At 46.0% G+C, this 14575-nt stretch overlaps 1 protein-coding gene across 1 annotated transcript in view; it reads left to right on the top strand.

The window, feature by feature from the left end:
• Positions 1 to 6577: 6577 nt before the first annotated feature.
• The window catches only part of Tmc2 (transmembrane channel like 2), a 40348-nt gene continuing 32350 nt past the window's right edge, over positions 6578 to 14575 (top strand). Inside the window, exons 1-4 of the mRNA XM_090352802.1 lie at positions 6578 to 6745; positions 7478 to 7522; positions 10412 to 10727; positions 13256 to 13408. Coding sequence (XP_090208928.1) covers positions 6712 to 6745; positions 7478 to 7522; positions 10412 to 10727; positions 13256 to 13408 — 548 coding nt within the window. The 5' untranslated portion in view covers positions 6578 to 6711. The remainder of the gene's footprint in view (positions 6746 to 7477; positions 7523 to 10411; positions 10728 to 13255; positions 13409 to 14575) is intronic.

The raw sequence follows: 14575 nt of genomic DNA, 5'->3' as shown, positions 1-14575 counted from the left end.
CTCACCTCCTTCAAGACTGAAGCTGACATAACGTGGTCATCAAGAAGATTTCCTCGACCATTCTATTTTAAAATTGCCACCGCCAGTCCGACTCACACCTGCCTCTGCTTACGTTCCTCCTAATGTTGATTGCCGTCTTACATGCTATACAATAGTGAGATATTATCCCAAGGAGGATATATTCCAAGATTCTCAGTGGCTTCCTGAAACTGTGGGTAGTATGAAATCCTTAATATGTTCTACTTTTCCTACATATAATGCCTGTGATAAACTTTCTCCTTTTCACTTAAAGAGAATACTCTGTCAGTTCTGAGTTGCCATTATCACTACCAGGGCCAATTTTAAATAAAATGAGCCTACTTGAAATAGCACTCCCAGAAGGGGCAAAGCAGGAAGGCATACTACTTCATAACGCAACTCTAAACGGTGTGCAACTTAAAAGTTATAAATTGCAACCCAGACGCGGTGGCTCACGCCTGTAATCCTAGCAACTCAGGAGGCTGAGATCTGAGGATCAAAGTTCAAAGCCAGCCCAAGCACAAAAGGGCCTGAGACTCTTATCTCCAATTAACCTCTTGAAAACTGGAAGCAGGGATTGGCTCAAGGGTATGGCGGTAGCCTTGGGCTGAAGCTCAAGGGTATGGCGGTAGCCTTGGGCTGAAGAGCTCTGAGCCAATGCCCAGGCCCAGGGGTAGGGCGGTAGCCTTCAGCTGAAGAGCTCAAGGACAGTACCCAGGTTGGTTCAAGCCCCATGACCCCCCCCCCCTGAGGTCGTTATTAGAGTCACAACACAAAGTAGCATATCATTAAGAGAATTGGGTCCTAGGGCTGGATGCTGAAGTGACATTGGTACTGGAGCTGTGTCCAGGGAACTTTAGACACTTTATCATTGATTGCAGGAGTGGTTATAAATCCCAGTGCACTGACTCACGACTGCAGAACACCTCGGGACTGGAAAGACTGAGCCTGGAATCCTGTAATGCCCCCCAGAATCTGGAAGACTGAAGAGGAATATAGCTATACTCCCTGAAACTACAGCTGTAAAGAGACCATTAAAAAACCAATATCCTTTGACAGGATATAGAAGGATTCATCAGAGACAAGACAGAAATAAGTTTTTCCAACAGGCAATCCATGAAGAGTAAAGGCAGCCTAGCCCCAAAGGTCTGCTGAGTTCCTTCCCTGCACAACCTGGCCTGTCTCCGTTCCCACTGTCCTGTAACATCAATCTGGCAACGTCAGAACCAGATTAGGGCCAAAATGATTCCAGTATGTACCTCAGAATTCCACCAGAGGGCCAGATTATTCCATCTCAAAATGGGTATCTGCTACAATCGTCATCATAAAAGCCCTTGTTTCCACATATCCAAGACTTGTGAAATGGAAAACATGCTGCTGTCTTTACTGTGGACCTCATGCCTAAGCCTCTTCAGCAGGGATCCTGCCCTCTCATACAAGAAACAAGGAGTTCCTGGCTTTCTCCATTCTCTTCTAATTGGCTCTCATCTTCTCCCTTCTATTCTCCCTAATTTTTCAAGATTTACAATTTCTTCCACCTCTGCATCTCAGATTTAAATTCCATGACTTGGATCAGTCTCTGTTACCTAGAACCCAAGCCAGGGAAGAAACAAAACACAGTATCATGTCCATGGAGAAAGAACCTCTGTATATTTCTTTCTGCACCCATTTGAGCATGCAGAACTCAGCTTCTGACTCCTGTGTCCCAAGGCTTCATCTGTTCAATCCTCTATGGCCCTGTACTCTGCAAGACTTCTGGTTCTTTTGTAAGGGAGATCTCTAGTTATGCAGTCCTCTGTAAAGACACCCCCTCCACACCTACTGGAGATAGAGCCCAGTCCCAAATATTCCATTCAACATGGTCCTCAAGAACATTCAGTGGTCCATTCATGTGGTAGTATTAGAAGTTGTGCTACCAATTGGGCTTCTCAACTTTGTCATATCGTGCTTCAGTTCCTCTATCTTTATAATTTTTAGTAGAATGTAAGCTTTTTCTCTGGCAATCCTGAGATTTGAACTCAGGGCCTTGGGCTTGCTAGGCAGGAGCTCTACCACTTGAACCATGTCCCCAGCTACAATGGGAGCAGAATAAAACAGTCCCACATAATAGATTTCATTATCTTTCCCAATTATTTGTTTTCCTATTTTTAAAAACATTATACTTCCCTGTCCCTAATAATGGGCTTAACCTTGTGACTTGCTTTGGACAACAAAAGGTGAGTGAAAGGAATAGTGTCACTTGAGCATTGTATGATTCCATCGGTTCTCTGATTCTGAGAACAACACGTTCCTAAAGTAGACACTGGTTCTAACATAAATGTCTCCCCCCACCCCCACCCCCGTATCTCCCTGTGCTCCATTGTGACTCACTCTTCCTATGAATGACTTATATGGGGCCTTTTAAATAAAATACAAGGACGTAAGTGCCATCGATGAGAAACCTCTGTCCTCTCTACTCAGTTTTACTGTGAATGCAAAACCTCCACAAATGAAGTCTACTTGTATGAAAAGAGAAAAACAGGGCTGGGAGTTTGGCCTAGTGGTTAAAGTGCTTGCCTAGCATTCATGAAGACCCGGGTTCGATTCCTCGGTACCACATAAACCCGGGTTCGATTCCTCGGTACCACATACGTAGAAAATAGCCAGAAATGGTGCTGAGGCTCAAGTGGTAGAGCTCTAGCCTTGAGAAAGTCCAAGGACAGTGCTCAGGCCCTGAGCTCAAGACCAGGACTGGCAAAAAAAAAAAAAAAAAGAAAAGAAAAGAGAAAAACAAAAACAACTCAAGTGGTTGAGTACTGACCTTGAACAAAAATAACCAAATGAGACTACAAAGCTCTGAGTTCAAGCACCAGTACCAGCACCAAAACGAAAGAGAAGGGAGGAAGGAAGGGAAACAGGGAGGAAGAAAGGGAGGGAGGGAGGGAAGGAAGGAGGGAGGAAGGAAGAGAGGGGAGGAAGAAAGGGAAGGAGGAGAAAAGACATAAGCAGTCTGCTCATACCTCATGTGGAAAAGCTCTTAGGAAAAGGGAGGCATTGTTGGCATTCAGATCACCCATCCCTCAGATCTTTGGAATGAGTCTGATGGTGGAGGGCAGTGACATAGCAGCTGCTCTCTTTTTCCAGCTAGGGTGTTACCTGCTAGTAACTGGATCCTCCCCATTGTGCTGCTTTACAAGCTTCCATGAGCAACACTGGATGTTTTGTAAGCAGATACTCATAGCTAATTATACATATATATATGCATGCTTTTAATTGGAGGGATAAAATAACCAGATAGTGCAAGAGGCTTCCCTAAGGACAAGGGTTTTGTGATCAAAGTGCCTCTGGGTTTGGATGCCCTGTAACCTGTAGCTGGGATTGTGGGATTGCTCTTGGTCATTTTTTTTCTTGCTGTAGTATTGGGTTTTATTTTCTCCCATCACACTTCTGAATGGAAATGATCACAAAGCTTGCCACTCTTAGCTTGAGCTATAGAAATGTTCAGCACCCTGATGCATTATGAGAACACTCTCTCCCAGTATTATTACTTCTCAGGGCAATGTTTGTTTCTGTTCAGTTGAATGGGAAATCAATGTAGGTCAAATATTAATTAGGCTTGGTGCTGGTGCCTCACGTCTATAATCCTAGCTACTCAGGAGGCTGAAATCTGAGAGTCACAGTTTGAAGCTGGCCCAGGCAGGAAGTCTCTTTTCTCTAATTAACAAGCAAAAATCCACAAGTAGAGCTGAGGCTCAAATGATAGAATGCCTGCCTCGAGCCAAAAAAGGCAAGCAAGCGTAGTAGGCCCTGAATTTAAACCCCGTTATTGGCAAATACAAAAATATCAATTAACTCAAGCCTTGGGTAATGAAGATGAGCCAATTTTGTGACAGGTTAAAAGGCATATTTTTCATATTTTTGTGCTACTTAATTTGTTTTTTCATTCTCTTCAAACTAAATTATTTTTCTAGTTTTATTAAAACTTGCAAGGGTGTAAAATCAAGGTGTTTTATATTTTATATTATATGTGTTGAAATCACCAAAAAAAAATGTTTTTGAAATTCAACCTTTATTTAATTCAAGGCCTCATACTTTCTAGGCAGGCACTCTTCTACTTGAGCCATGTCCCCAGCCCTTTTTATCTGAGTTATTCTTCAAATACCATCTTTCTTTTTTTTAACCAGTCCTGGGGCTTCAACTCAGGGTCTAAGCACTGTCCTTGGGCTTTCTCAAGGCTAGAGCGCTAACACTTGAACCACAGCACCACTTCTGGCTTTTTCTATGTATGTGATACTGAGGAATTGAACCCGGGTTTTTGTGCATGCTAGACAAGCACTCTACAGTAGGCCAAACTCCCAGTGCACAGTCTTCCATTTTTTTTTGTGAGCTGAACTGGATCACAATCTTTCTATCTATGCCTCCTATGTAGCTGGGATGGCAAACAACATACTTCAACATACTTACCTATCAGTTAAGATGGCATCTCCTGAACTTTTTTTGTCTGATTTGGCCTCAACTGTCATTCTTCCTCACAAACACTGCCTCCTGAGTAACTGTGATTCAAGTATGAGCCACCAAAACCAGCAGGAAAAGAAAATCTTAAGGAATATTTGCAAAGCCTGTGGCCACAGCAGAGAAGTAATCTTCTGGAAGATTGAATTCAGTCCTCAGATACTAGACACCACCTGACAGTGATTTAGGGACGTAGTTTGTCCTCAGAGATGGGCTGTTGTCATACAATTCTAGGGGTTCATCTTCTACCAAGAATTCTCAGGATGGTCTCCTACACACAAAGAAAAAGGCAAAATGGGCCAGGAGTTTGGCCAAGTGGTAGAGTGCTCGCCTAGCATTCATGAAGACCCAGGTTTGATTCCTCAGTACCACATACATAGAAAAAGCCAAAAGTGATGCTGTGGCTTCAGTGATAGAGTTCTAGCCTTGAGAAAGCCCAAGGAGAGTGAGTTCAAGCCCCAGGACTGGCAAAAAAAAAAAAAAAAAAAAGGCAAAATGCTTTATGTTTAGCACTTGACCTCCAAAGTTGTTCTGTTATTGCAGCGTCAGTAATGCTGGCTCCACGTGCACAGATTCCTTGCCAAGCAGGGACCTGGTGGGGCCAAGACTCAGCTACTGTGGATCCACTGTACTGATGGCACGGATGCCAGTGAGGGCCCCTTGCTGCCCTGCTGCTCGCTGCCTCCAGGGCTGAAAAGGTACTGCAGGAACCAGCTGGGTCTGAAGCCAAGAGGAAATGACAAAAGGATAAGATTAGAAGCTCGAGATGCTGCCACATGGCAGTTCTGTGCTCTCCTTCACTAGGTGATGGGCTCTTAGTTCCTGACAGCCTTGAAAACTGAGCAAGCGAGGAGACACAGGTCTGCCAGCGGCAGGGGATGTCATGAAACCCATATGACACGCTCGGGGGAAGATTTTTGTTTTGTTTCGTGTTAGTGTTGTTGTTTCAGTAGTGAGGTTTGAACTAGAGACTTGGCCCTTGCTAAGCAAGTATTTTATTACCTGAACCAAGTCTCCATCCCTTTTTGCTTTCCTTATTTTTCACATAGGGTCTTCAATTTGGGCCTGTGCTGGTCTGGATCCCCGACTTGTGCTACCAGCATGGCTGGATGACAGGTGTGGACTACTGTACCCGGATGTTTATTTCAATTGAGCACTCATTAACTTTTCTCCCTTAGACTGGCCTTAAGTCACAAGCCTTCTAATTTCTGCCTCCTAATGCACAAATTTCTTTCTCCCTTTCTTTCTTGATTTCTTCCTTCCTTTCTTTCCTTACCTTTTTTATTCCTTTCCTTCTTCCTTTCTTCCTTTCTTTCTTTTCTGTTACTGTGGTTTGAACTCAGAACCTTTCATTTTTTTTGACTTAGCTTGCTTGCTCAACTGGCACTCTACCACTTGAGCCACATCTCTAGCCTAGCATTTTGCCTGTTACTTGGAGATTGTATCTTGCAGATTCTTCAACCTGGCTATGAACGGCAGCTCTCCAGGTCTTAGCCTCCTGAGTAGTTAAGATTTCAGGTGTGAGCCACCAACACCTGACCCAGAGATGGTTTTCAAAACAGCCAGATCTGTCCTCCGAAAGGCAGGCAGCAATGGGCAAAGCTACTGAGCAAGAAGGAGGATGAAGTAGGGACTTATGTCAGGGTGAGCACAGGACCCTTGAGCCAGAGCCAGAACCTAACCTAAAGCTAGTGATTCAAATGACCAGTGTCCATCCTGGAATGCCCAGATGGCAATTTACATGATCATCCATGAGTTCTCCTATGGCTTTGTCCTCATCAGGGCTGAGACAGTGGGAAAGAGCCCCAGGAGGCAGCTCGTACCTCCCCTGGCTAGAATGCCAGTGGTGTCATTGCCAGGAGCTGAGCCTGTGGCTCCTGCCCCTCCAGGGCCCCTCATCTATTAGTAATGCTTGAAACGGGAGGCTACAACACACTTGGCAGGGAAACCTGAGCAGAGGAGTGTGTGGCCGGATTGATGGGCTGGGAATTTGCTGCCTCCTTTCCTACCTCTCTTTTCCTCTCTCCCTCTCAGACTTTACCTACCTCTGCATTCAGTCTCAAACCAAAGAACATTGGCTTCTGTCAAGGCCCAAGAAGGGAGACCAGCCATCATGAAGACAGGAAAGCATCCCAGGATGGAGGTGTGCAGTGACAAGCAAGCTATGTAAGTCTTTGTGGGACCCAGAGAGCCCTGCTGACCATGAGCCATCAGGTAAAGGGCCTGGAGAAGGAAGGTGAGTCCTGTTATCACCCCACGCCACAGGGAGTCCTGGGCAGAGTGGAGGCATAGAAGCCATCTGCATAGGCTCCAGTACAGGGCCCACCACTTGTGCATTGAGTGACCTCAGGCTGGCTACTCATCCTCTCCCTCTCTCCATGGGATGGCGGCACTGTCTTCAAGGGCCACAGGAGAGACTGAAAATGACCTTTGTGAAGGACTGTGCCCCAAATCCCTGATGGGGCTACTGCAGTCCTCCATGATCGCTAAAGCCCAGTCTCACATCTTGGCTTTAGTTGCCCTCTCAATGGCACTACCTCCTCTCCCCTGCACACATTTGTCTCTCTGGGGCATGGGGTGTTTTTGATGCCAAGATATTTTTTTTGCCAGTCCTGGGCTTGGGTTGAGGGCCTGAGCACTGTCCTTGGGTTTTCTCAAGGCTAGAGAGTTCTACCACTTGAGGCACAGCACCACTTCTGGCTTTTTCTATGTATGTGGTTCCAAGGAATCGAACCCGGGTCTTCTTGCATGCTAGGCAAGCACTCCACCACTAGGCCAAACTCCTGGCCCCCCCAAGACTTTTTCAAGGTATTGGAGAAATATCCCAGGCTTGGGACTTGGGACTTGCTAAACAAAATAATTGGAGCCAAGTTCTGATCTGAGGGTTCCCACTGTAACATGGAGGTGCTGGAAGAAAAAGAACTTTGCAGAAGACTGCCATTTATCCTGTTCCTGTCCCTTTCCACAGGTGGTGGAGTGAGAGGGAGGGGCCGGAGCAGGCATCCACACCCAGGTGAGAAGGATGATGGACTCCTGGGGCGTGTGCTTGCTGTGAGATTCACCACCACAGTCCTGCAGTCCAGCTGCTGGCCCCACATCTCCTCTCCTCCCTTTCCCTTTCCTTCCTTCCTCCCTCCATCCTTCCCTCCCTCCCCGATTCTACTACACCAGAGATCCAGACAGGCCAGCGATTAACTGAAGAGGAAACAGAATGCCACACAGAAGCATTCTGCTCCTCAGCGGTGAGTGTCAGAGAGGACGTGCCCAGGATTAGAGACACTGTGATCTGAGCCTTGCAAAGCCTGGAGACAGGACAATGTGGGACAGGCGGGTGCCAGGACCCAGGCCACTGTACTCCACAGGGCACCCTCGGGTCTCTTAAGAGTCCATCTGCTACTGCAGATGCTTGAGCACTGTCCATCAGAAATGTGATCACATCTCTTCAGTGAGCCTGTGAGGGATCTAGCCACCACCAAAGAGAAACTGGGGAGTCCCAGGCAGCCCCAGGCAGAGGAGAACCCCCCCACACACACACACACACGCGCAGGCTTCATGGGTACTACACTTCAGGTTACAAAGCATCACAGGGGAAGTACCATTTTCTTCTCTTCACATCCCCAGTGAGCTGGACCCCACTTGTAGGTAAGGAGGTAGTGGAGCCTATGAGGAGTTGAAAGAGATTACTCTGCTCAGCTCTGAAGAGGGTAGACTCAACTAGTCCCGGGTCAGTGCTCCTTCCTGACCACTCCTCCACTATTGAGGTCCTGATTTCAATGAAGTCAGGGTTCAGGAGCTTCCATGGGAGACAGGCTTGGCTGTACCCCTGGAATTTCCACAGCCCTTCCTCTACCCACAGCCCTCTTCTCTCCCAACTACTCCTTGTTACAGTCCCTCTTTCTCCCAGCTCTCCTTACAGTGCCTCACCTCTTTATAAAGCTACAGTCCGCCTATTTTGGAAATTGTCATCACATTCAGCTTTTCGTCATGGAGATTGAGTCTCATGGCTCTTAACTTTCTTTCTTTCTCTCTTTCTCGCTCTCTCTTCTTTCTTTCTTTTTCTGGTTGTGGGGCTTGAAGTCAGGGCCTAGGCATTGACTCTGAGCTCTTTTACCCAAGGTTTTCGTTCTACCGCCTTGAGCCATAGCACCACTTCAGGTTGCTGAGTGATTCATTGGAAATAAGAGTCTCACAGGAACTTTTCTGCCCAGGCTGGCTTCAAGTCACAATCCTCAGATCTCAGCCTCTGAGTTTGCTCATGCCACAAGATGCAGAAGATCTTTCCATGTGCTAATTGGCCATCTGTGCATGTTCTCATTTTGTGGTCTTTTAGCTTTGTTTTGTTTTGGAGTTTGAACCTAGGCAAGCACTGGACTATTGAGCTAGCCCTTTTCACACCTGTTATTATAAGACAGGTCTTTCTTCTTTTTGCCTAATTAAGTCTAGACCTGGTTCTCCTATTTTGTGGTTTCCACTGTAAAGGATGACAGGCATAAACCACCATGCCAACATCTTCCTTTGAAAAGGGATCTCACGGACACGTCTGCTAAAACCTGGCCTGCAACTTCAAATGTTTTCAGTCTCAGTCTCCCAAGTAGCTAGGATTACAGGCATGACACCCAGCACCTAGGTTGTATACTTTCTTTGGTGAGAGACTTGTCTTTTTTTTCCCACTGTATATTTTTGACTCCTTGGTCAAAAATCAGATGGCTTGTAGCTGTGTGCATTTATTTATGGGTCTTCTTTTCCATTGGTCTTCCTGTCTATTTTTGTGCCAGTACTATGCTGTTTGTGTTCTACGGCTGTGTACTAGAGTTTGCAGTTCAGACGTGTGGTAATCTCCAGAATTTGTTTTTCTGACAAATTGCTTGCCTTTTCAGGTCTTCTATGCTTCCACATGAATTTTAGGGCTGATTTTTCTGTCTCTGAAGAACGGCATTGAATTTTGATGAGACCAGCAAAAGATAGACACATGAGGAGAAAAAAAGTATACAAAATTCATTTAAGTTTTTTTTTTTTTTTGTGCCAGTCCTGGGGCTTGAACCCAGGCCTTGGTACTGTCCCTGAGTTTTTGTGCTCAAGACTAGTGCTCTACCACTTGAGCCACAGTACCACTACTAGCTTTTTTGTTAGTTAATTGGAGGTAAGAGCCTCATGGACTTTTCTGCCCATGCTGGCTTTCAGCCACAATCCTCAAATCTCAAACTCTTGAGTAGCTAGGATTATAGGGGAGAGCCACTTGTACCCAGGTCATATAAATGTGATATGTCCAAAACGAAAATCAGAAGACCAAGAGGGAAACTGCTTTGTTGTTGTTGTTTTGTTTTTGTTTTTGTTTTGCCAATCCTGGGGCTTGAATTCAGGGCCTGGGCACTGTCCTTGGACACTTTTTGCTCAGCGCTAACCCTCTGCCACTTGAATCACAGTACCACTTCCTGCTTTTTCTGTGTATGTGGTTCCCGGCAATTGAACCCAGGACCTCGTGCACAGTAGGCAAGCACTTGAACGCTAGGCCACACTCCCGGCTCAGGAACCTGTTTTTTAAGGCCAACCATTTGGAAATACACTTGGAGGACCAAAAGCTAATGACAACTGAGAATCAAGGACTTAAGCAAGCCTGTTTGTTGTTAGGTTCTTCCTGGCCTCTCTGTGTGACATTCTTTCCTAAAAAGCAAGGGGCAAGCCACCTGTCACTTCAGGGTGTGTCTTTAGGGGGGTGAGAAGGGGGTCAGAGTGACTTGTGAGTTTTCTCCATTCTCTTCAAAAGAAAACACTCAGTGCATCACGATGAATGGCTCTCAACTCCAGGACATCTTGGACTTTTGATTTCTCACGGGGTGGGGGTGGGGCCCTTTCCTGTGGCTGAAGTTGGTGAGTCAGTACTGTCCACTTTCTGCCCCCTCAGGTGACAGTTCAAGGAGGAGACCCTCAAAGAAGCGAACTCCCAAAGCTGACAGTTCACGGAGCCCATGTGGAGTCCAGCCCAGCCAGAAGGAGAGGGCTGCGGGGAGCCCCAGACCTGGGTCTCCCCAGAGGAAGCCCACCGAGCGTCCAGAAGGCAGGAGCCGGCCTGAGAGGCTGCGCCAACAAGAGCGGAACTCGGTGGGGAAAAGGACCTGTGAGGCAAGGAGGAAGAGCAGTGGAAGGACTTCCTTCAAGGAGAGGAGAGTACGCCAGAAGAAGGAAAAGGAGGTTGTGGGGAAGGGGCTGAAGAAACCCAGGTGTGTTGTGGCTCTGATCTCATGCCCGCAGTCTCCTGGGGGGTCTTCTTCCTCCCCTGTGCCCCCTCCTTAGGGACAGCAGCCTTGCATTGCTCCTGCTTCTGTCTGCCTTGCCTTGCACCAGGGTCACAGGTGGAGGGGCCCCTGGACATCCCTCACTTGTGTGGACACTGTCGTAAGTGACACCTGTCACCTTGTGGGGAGGTGGCCTGAGTAGCGTAGGACAAGAGCACAAGACCTCTGCTCCCCAACACAAGAGCTGAGCAAAAGGAGCCACTTCAGACTGAGGATCACCCCAAGGTTCCCCCACCCAAACCACGTTTCCTCTTCTTCCTCTAAACTTGCCAGATTTCTTCCAGTTCTGAAATCCTAGGATTGGGGGATGTGTTTGGGGGGGTTTTGTTCCATTAGTGCTGGTCCATGCTGGGTAATGGACAGAGCCAGCTTCGAGAATCTGCAGGTCCGAGTTTTCAGTTCACTTTCAAATGAATTCATTTTGGTGGGATTCCTGTCACTCTGCCTCCTTTTGTCACTCACCAGAAATAGTTTAAACCTTACTTGATCTTGCTGTGGGAATGTCTAGGGATGCTTTTGAAATCATTGGGTTAGGATTATGGCAGAGCTGGGGCCGGGAGTTTGGTCTAGTGGTTAAAGTGCTTGCCTAGCACGCACAAAGACCCGGGTTCGATTCTTCGGTCCACATACATAGCAAAAAGCCAGGAGTGGTGCTGAGGCTCAAGTGGTAGAGCTCTAGCCTTGAGAAAGTCCAAGGACAGTGCTCAGACCTTGAGCTCAAGCCTCACGACTGGCAAAAAAAAAAAAAGGATTATGGCAGAGCTAGCATTTCTTCTTCTGGTCTATGTCTCTGTTTCTGTCTTTCTGTCTCTGTGTCTCTTCCTTTTCTGCCCTCCATCCCCCACCCCCACCAGCACTGGGGTTTGAACTTAGGGCCTGGCATTTACTAGGCAAGTCTATTACCTCTTAAGCCATTTCTGTAACTTAAAAAAAAAAAAACACCTGATTTAGTTAGTTTTCTTTTAGTCCTACACAACATTTCTTCTACTTATGTCTCCTGCATAGCTGGGATTACAAATACATACTAACATGGCTGGCTTGCTGGTTGTTATAGGTACCTCACTAACTTTTTTGCCCAAGCTAGCCTAAAATCTCTATCTTCCTGATATCTGTCTCCTAAAAAATCGAGTGTCATAGCCATAAGCCAAATGTAGCTGTTGTGTGCTTGAAACAGTGTGCTTCCTCAGTGTGACTGAGGAACTGAATTTCCGGTTTAATTTAGTTTGACATCGTTTTAATTCAATGTTAATACCATTGTTTAAAGAGTGAGTTTATTTACTTTAGAAAGACAGGTGCAGTTTTTTTAATCGATTTGATTTGACTTAGAAACCGAAACATGTCTTCTACAAAAAGGTAACATATCACTGATGATGCAGACATCAAGGAAAATAAAATCTTGCCACATGATTCACTTATTGGGAAACTTTATATTGAAAACAATTTGCCCATTTGAATCAACTTTTTCAAATACAAGATTATGAAATCCAAATAAAGATCAAACATGATGATTGGACATTTAATGTCTAAGTTTATTTATTCTTAAAGTACAAAGTAGATAACACATTTTGAAGACAGGACCAAAAAAAAAGGACTAAAATATCTCAAAGTTTATATTGAGTACATATTCAAACTCTAATTTTAATATGTTGGCTAAAATGAGCATTATTTTTTGTCAGTCCTGGGGCTTGAACTCAGGGCCTGAGCACTGTCCTTGGGTTTTCTCAGGGCTAGAGCTCTACTACTTGAGCCACAGCACCACTTCCGGCTTTTTCTATGTATGTTACCAAAGAATCGAACCCAGATCTTTCTGCATGTTAGGCAAACACTCTACCACTGGGTCAAATTCCTGGTCTGAACTTTTTTTGGAGGGGGTGGAGGGAGACAAGTATAGGTGCTAGCATTGGAGCCTGAACTCAGGGCCTGAGCCTTCTCCCTTAGCTCTTTCACTCAAGGCTAGCACCCTGCCACTGCAGCCACAGCTCCACTTCCAGATTTCTTGGTAGTTTATTGGAGATAAGAGTCTCATAGACTTCCCTGCCTGGGTTGGCTTCAAACCATGATCCTTAGATCTGGGCCTCGTCAGCAGCTAGAGTTACAGGTGTGAGCCACCGGTGCCTGGCTTGAAATGAAGTCATATTAATACTAGTTCTGTCCATTCCTTGTTGCTCTCTAAATGTGGCACCTGGAAAAATGTAAACTAGAAGTGGCTTACGTTCTCTTTCTCGCAGGCAGCACTGGTGTGGGAATGGAGAAGTCAGAGAGATGGAGTGGAAAGCAGCACCCTATGGTGTCATGGGCCACAGGACCAAGCTTGGGCCTCACAGGCAGGCAGTGGAGGTCTCTGGGGGCAGGAGCAGGCTTTGCCAGCCTTGCCAGCTTCTCCACTTTCAGATCTCATGAACCCACTCCCCTCCTTTCTACCTCTCTGAGTCTTCCTCTGGCTCTGCCCGTAGGTCATCTTCCTTGGTCTCCAGTACCTCTAGTGATGAGTCCCTATCGGAGGAAGAACTGGCCCGGATCCTGGAACAGGTAGAAGAAAAAAAGAAGCTCATCGCCACCATGCGGAACAAGCCCTGGCCCATGGCGAAGAAGCTGACAGAACTCAGGTGAGCAACTGTCATCTGAGCTCTCCATCCTGACCAACTCCAGTTCTCAGTGTCTGAGGGCTCCGCTCCTCTTCTTTGTCCCAAGAGGACTTGACAACGTGGAGATTCATCTCCCCACCCTTCCTACCATAAGCACAACCCTCATGACCCAGCACAGAGATCAAAGAAGCTGTACATGAGGCGTCTCAGTGAAATCAGCTTTCTCTTACCGCTCTTTCTGTATGTAGCTGGGATCTTTCCATGTGCACCCTGCTCCCACACGCAGTGAGTTGTACAAGGTGTGGGTAGCAGGCCTCTAGCCCAATGCCTGGCCATGTGGAGAATGCTGCCCTGTGAAGATAGTTCTGGAAATGATCCTGGGCCTCCCACTCATGCCACTTGCCTCTTACTTTCAACCCAGTGCTTCTCTGGTTTCCACATAAAGGGCTGGCATGCCAAGGAATTTATGACTGTTGAATCTCCAATGCAGTTTTGAGAGGGTATATAACTGATGGGTAGGGAAGCCATCAGTGCCTGGCCCAAGCTCTTTTTATTTAAATTTACTTTATATGTGTAACATCGTGATGATAGTTAACAATGTAATGTGTACTTGAATTGTTTTTGAGAGTAGATTTAAGGGCTCTCACTAGAAAAAAAATTCTAAGTAAGGTAATACGTTACTTAATTAACTTTAGTTTAACTTAGCAATTGCGTATTTATTAAAATACCATATTATATACCATAAATAATTACATTTCTTTGTTATCAGTGAAAATAATAAGGCAAAAAGGAATTTTGTCTGGTGCTGGTGCCTCACACCTGTAATCCTAACTACTCAGGAAGCTTAAATCTGAGGACTGAGGTTTGAAGCCAGCCCAAGCAGACAAATCCAAAAGACTGTTATCTCCAATTAACCAGCCAAAATCTGGAAGTGGAGGTGCAGCTCAAGTTGGAAGAGCACTAACCTTGACAGAAAACACTAAGCAAGAGTATAAGCCCCCCCATCAAAAAAACAAGAATATAAAGTCCTTAGTTTACACACCAGTACTGGACAGACACAAATATACAAAATAAAAAATTTAAAATGCAAAAATTCACATGGCTAGCAGCTACAGATTATAGACAGTCTTAGCTCTAGGCCATGAGCTGGCTTTTTTCCAGCCTCCTTCTCCCAAGTTCCTTCACACC

Source organism: Megascapheus bottae, chromosome 18, assembly GCF_031878675.1.
Source record: "Megascapheus bottae isolate mThoBot1 chromosome 18, mThoBot2.hap1, whole genome shotgun sequence".
In the NCBI taxonomy this organism is placed as follows: domain Eukaryota; kingdom Metazoa; phylum Chordata; class Mammalia; order Rodentia; family Geomyidae; genus Megascapheus; species Megascapheus bottae.
This window is presented reverse-complemented; position numbering and strand designations above follow the sequence as displayed.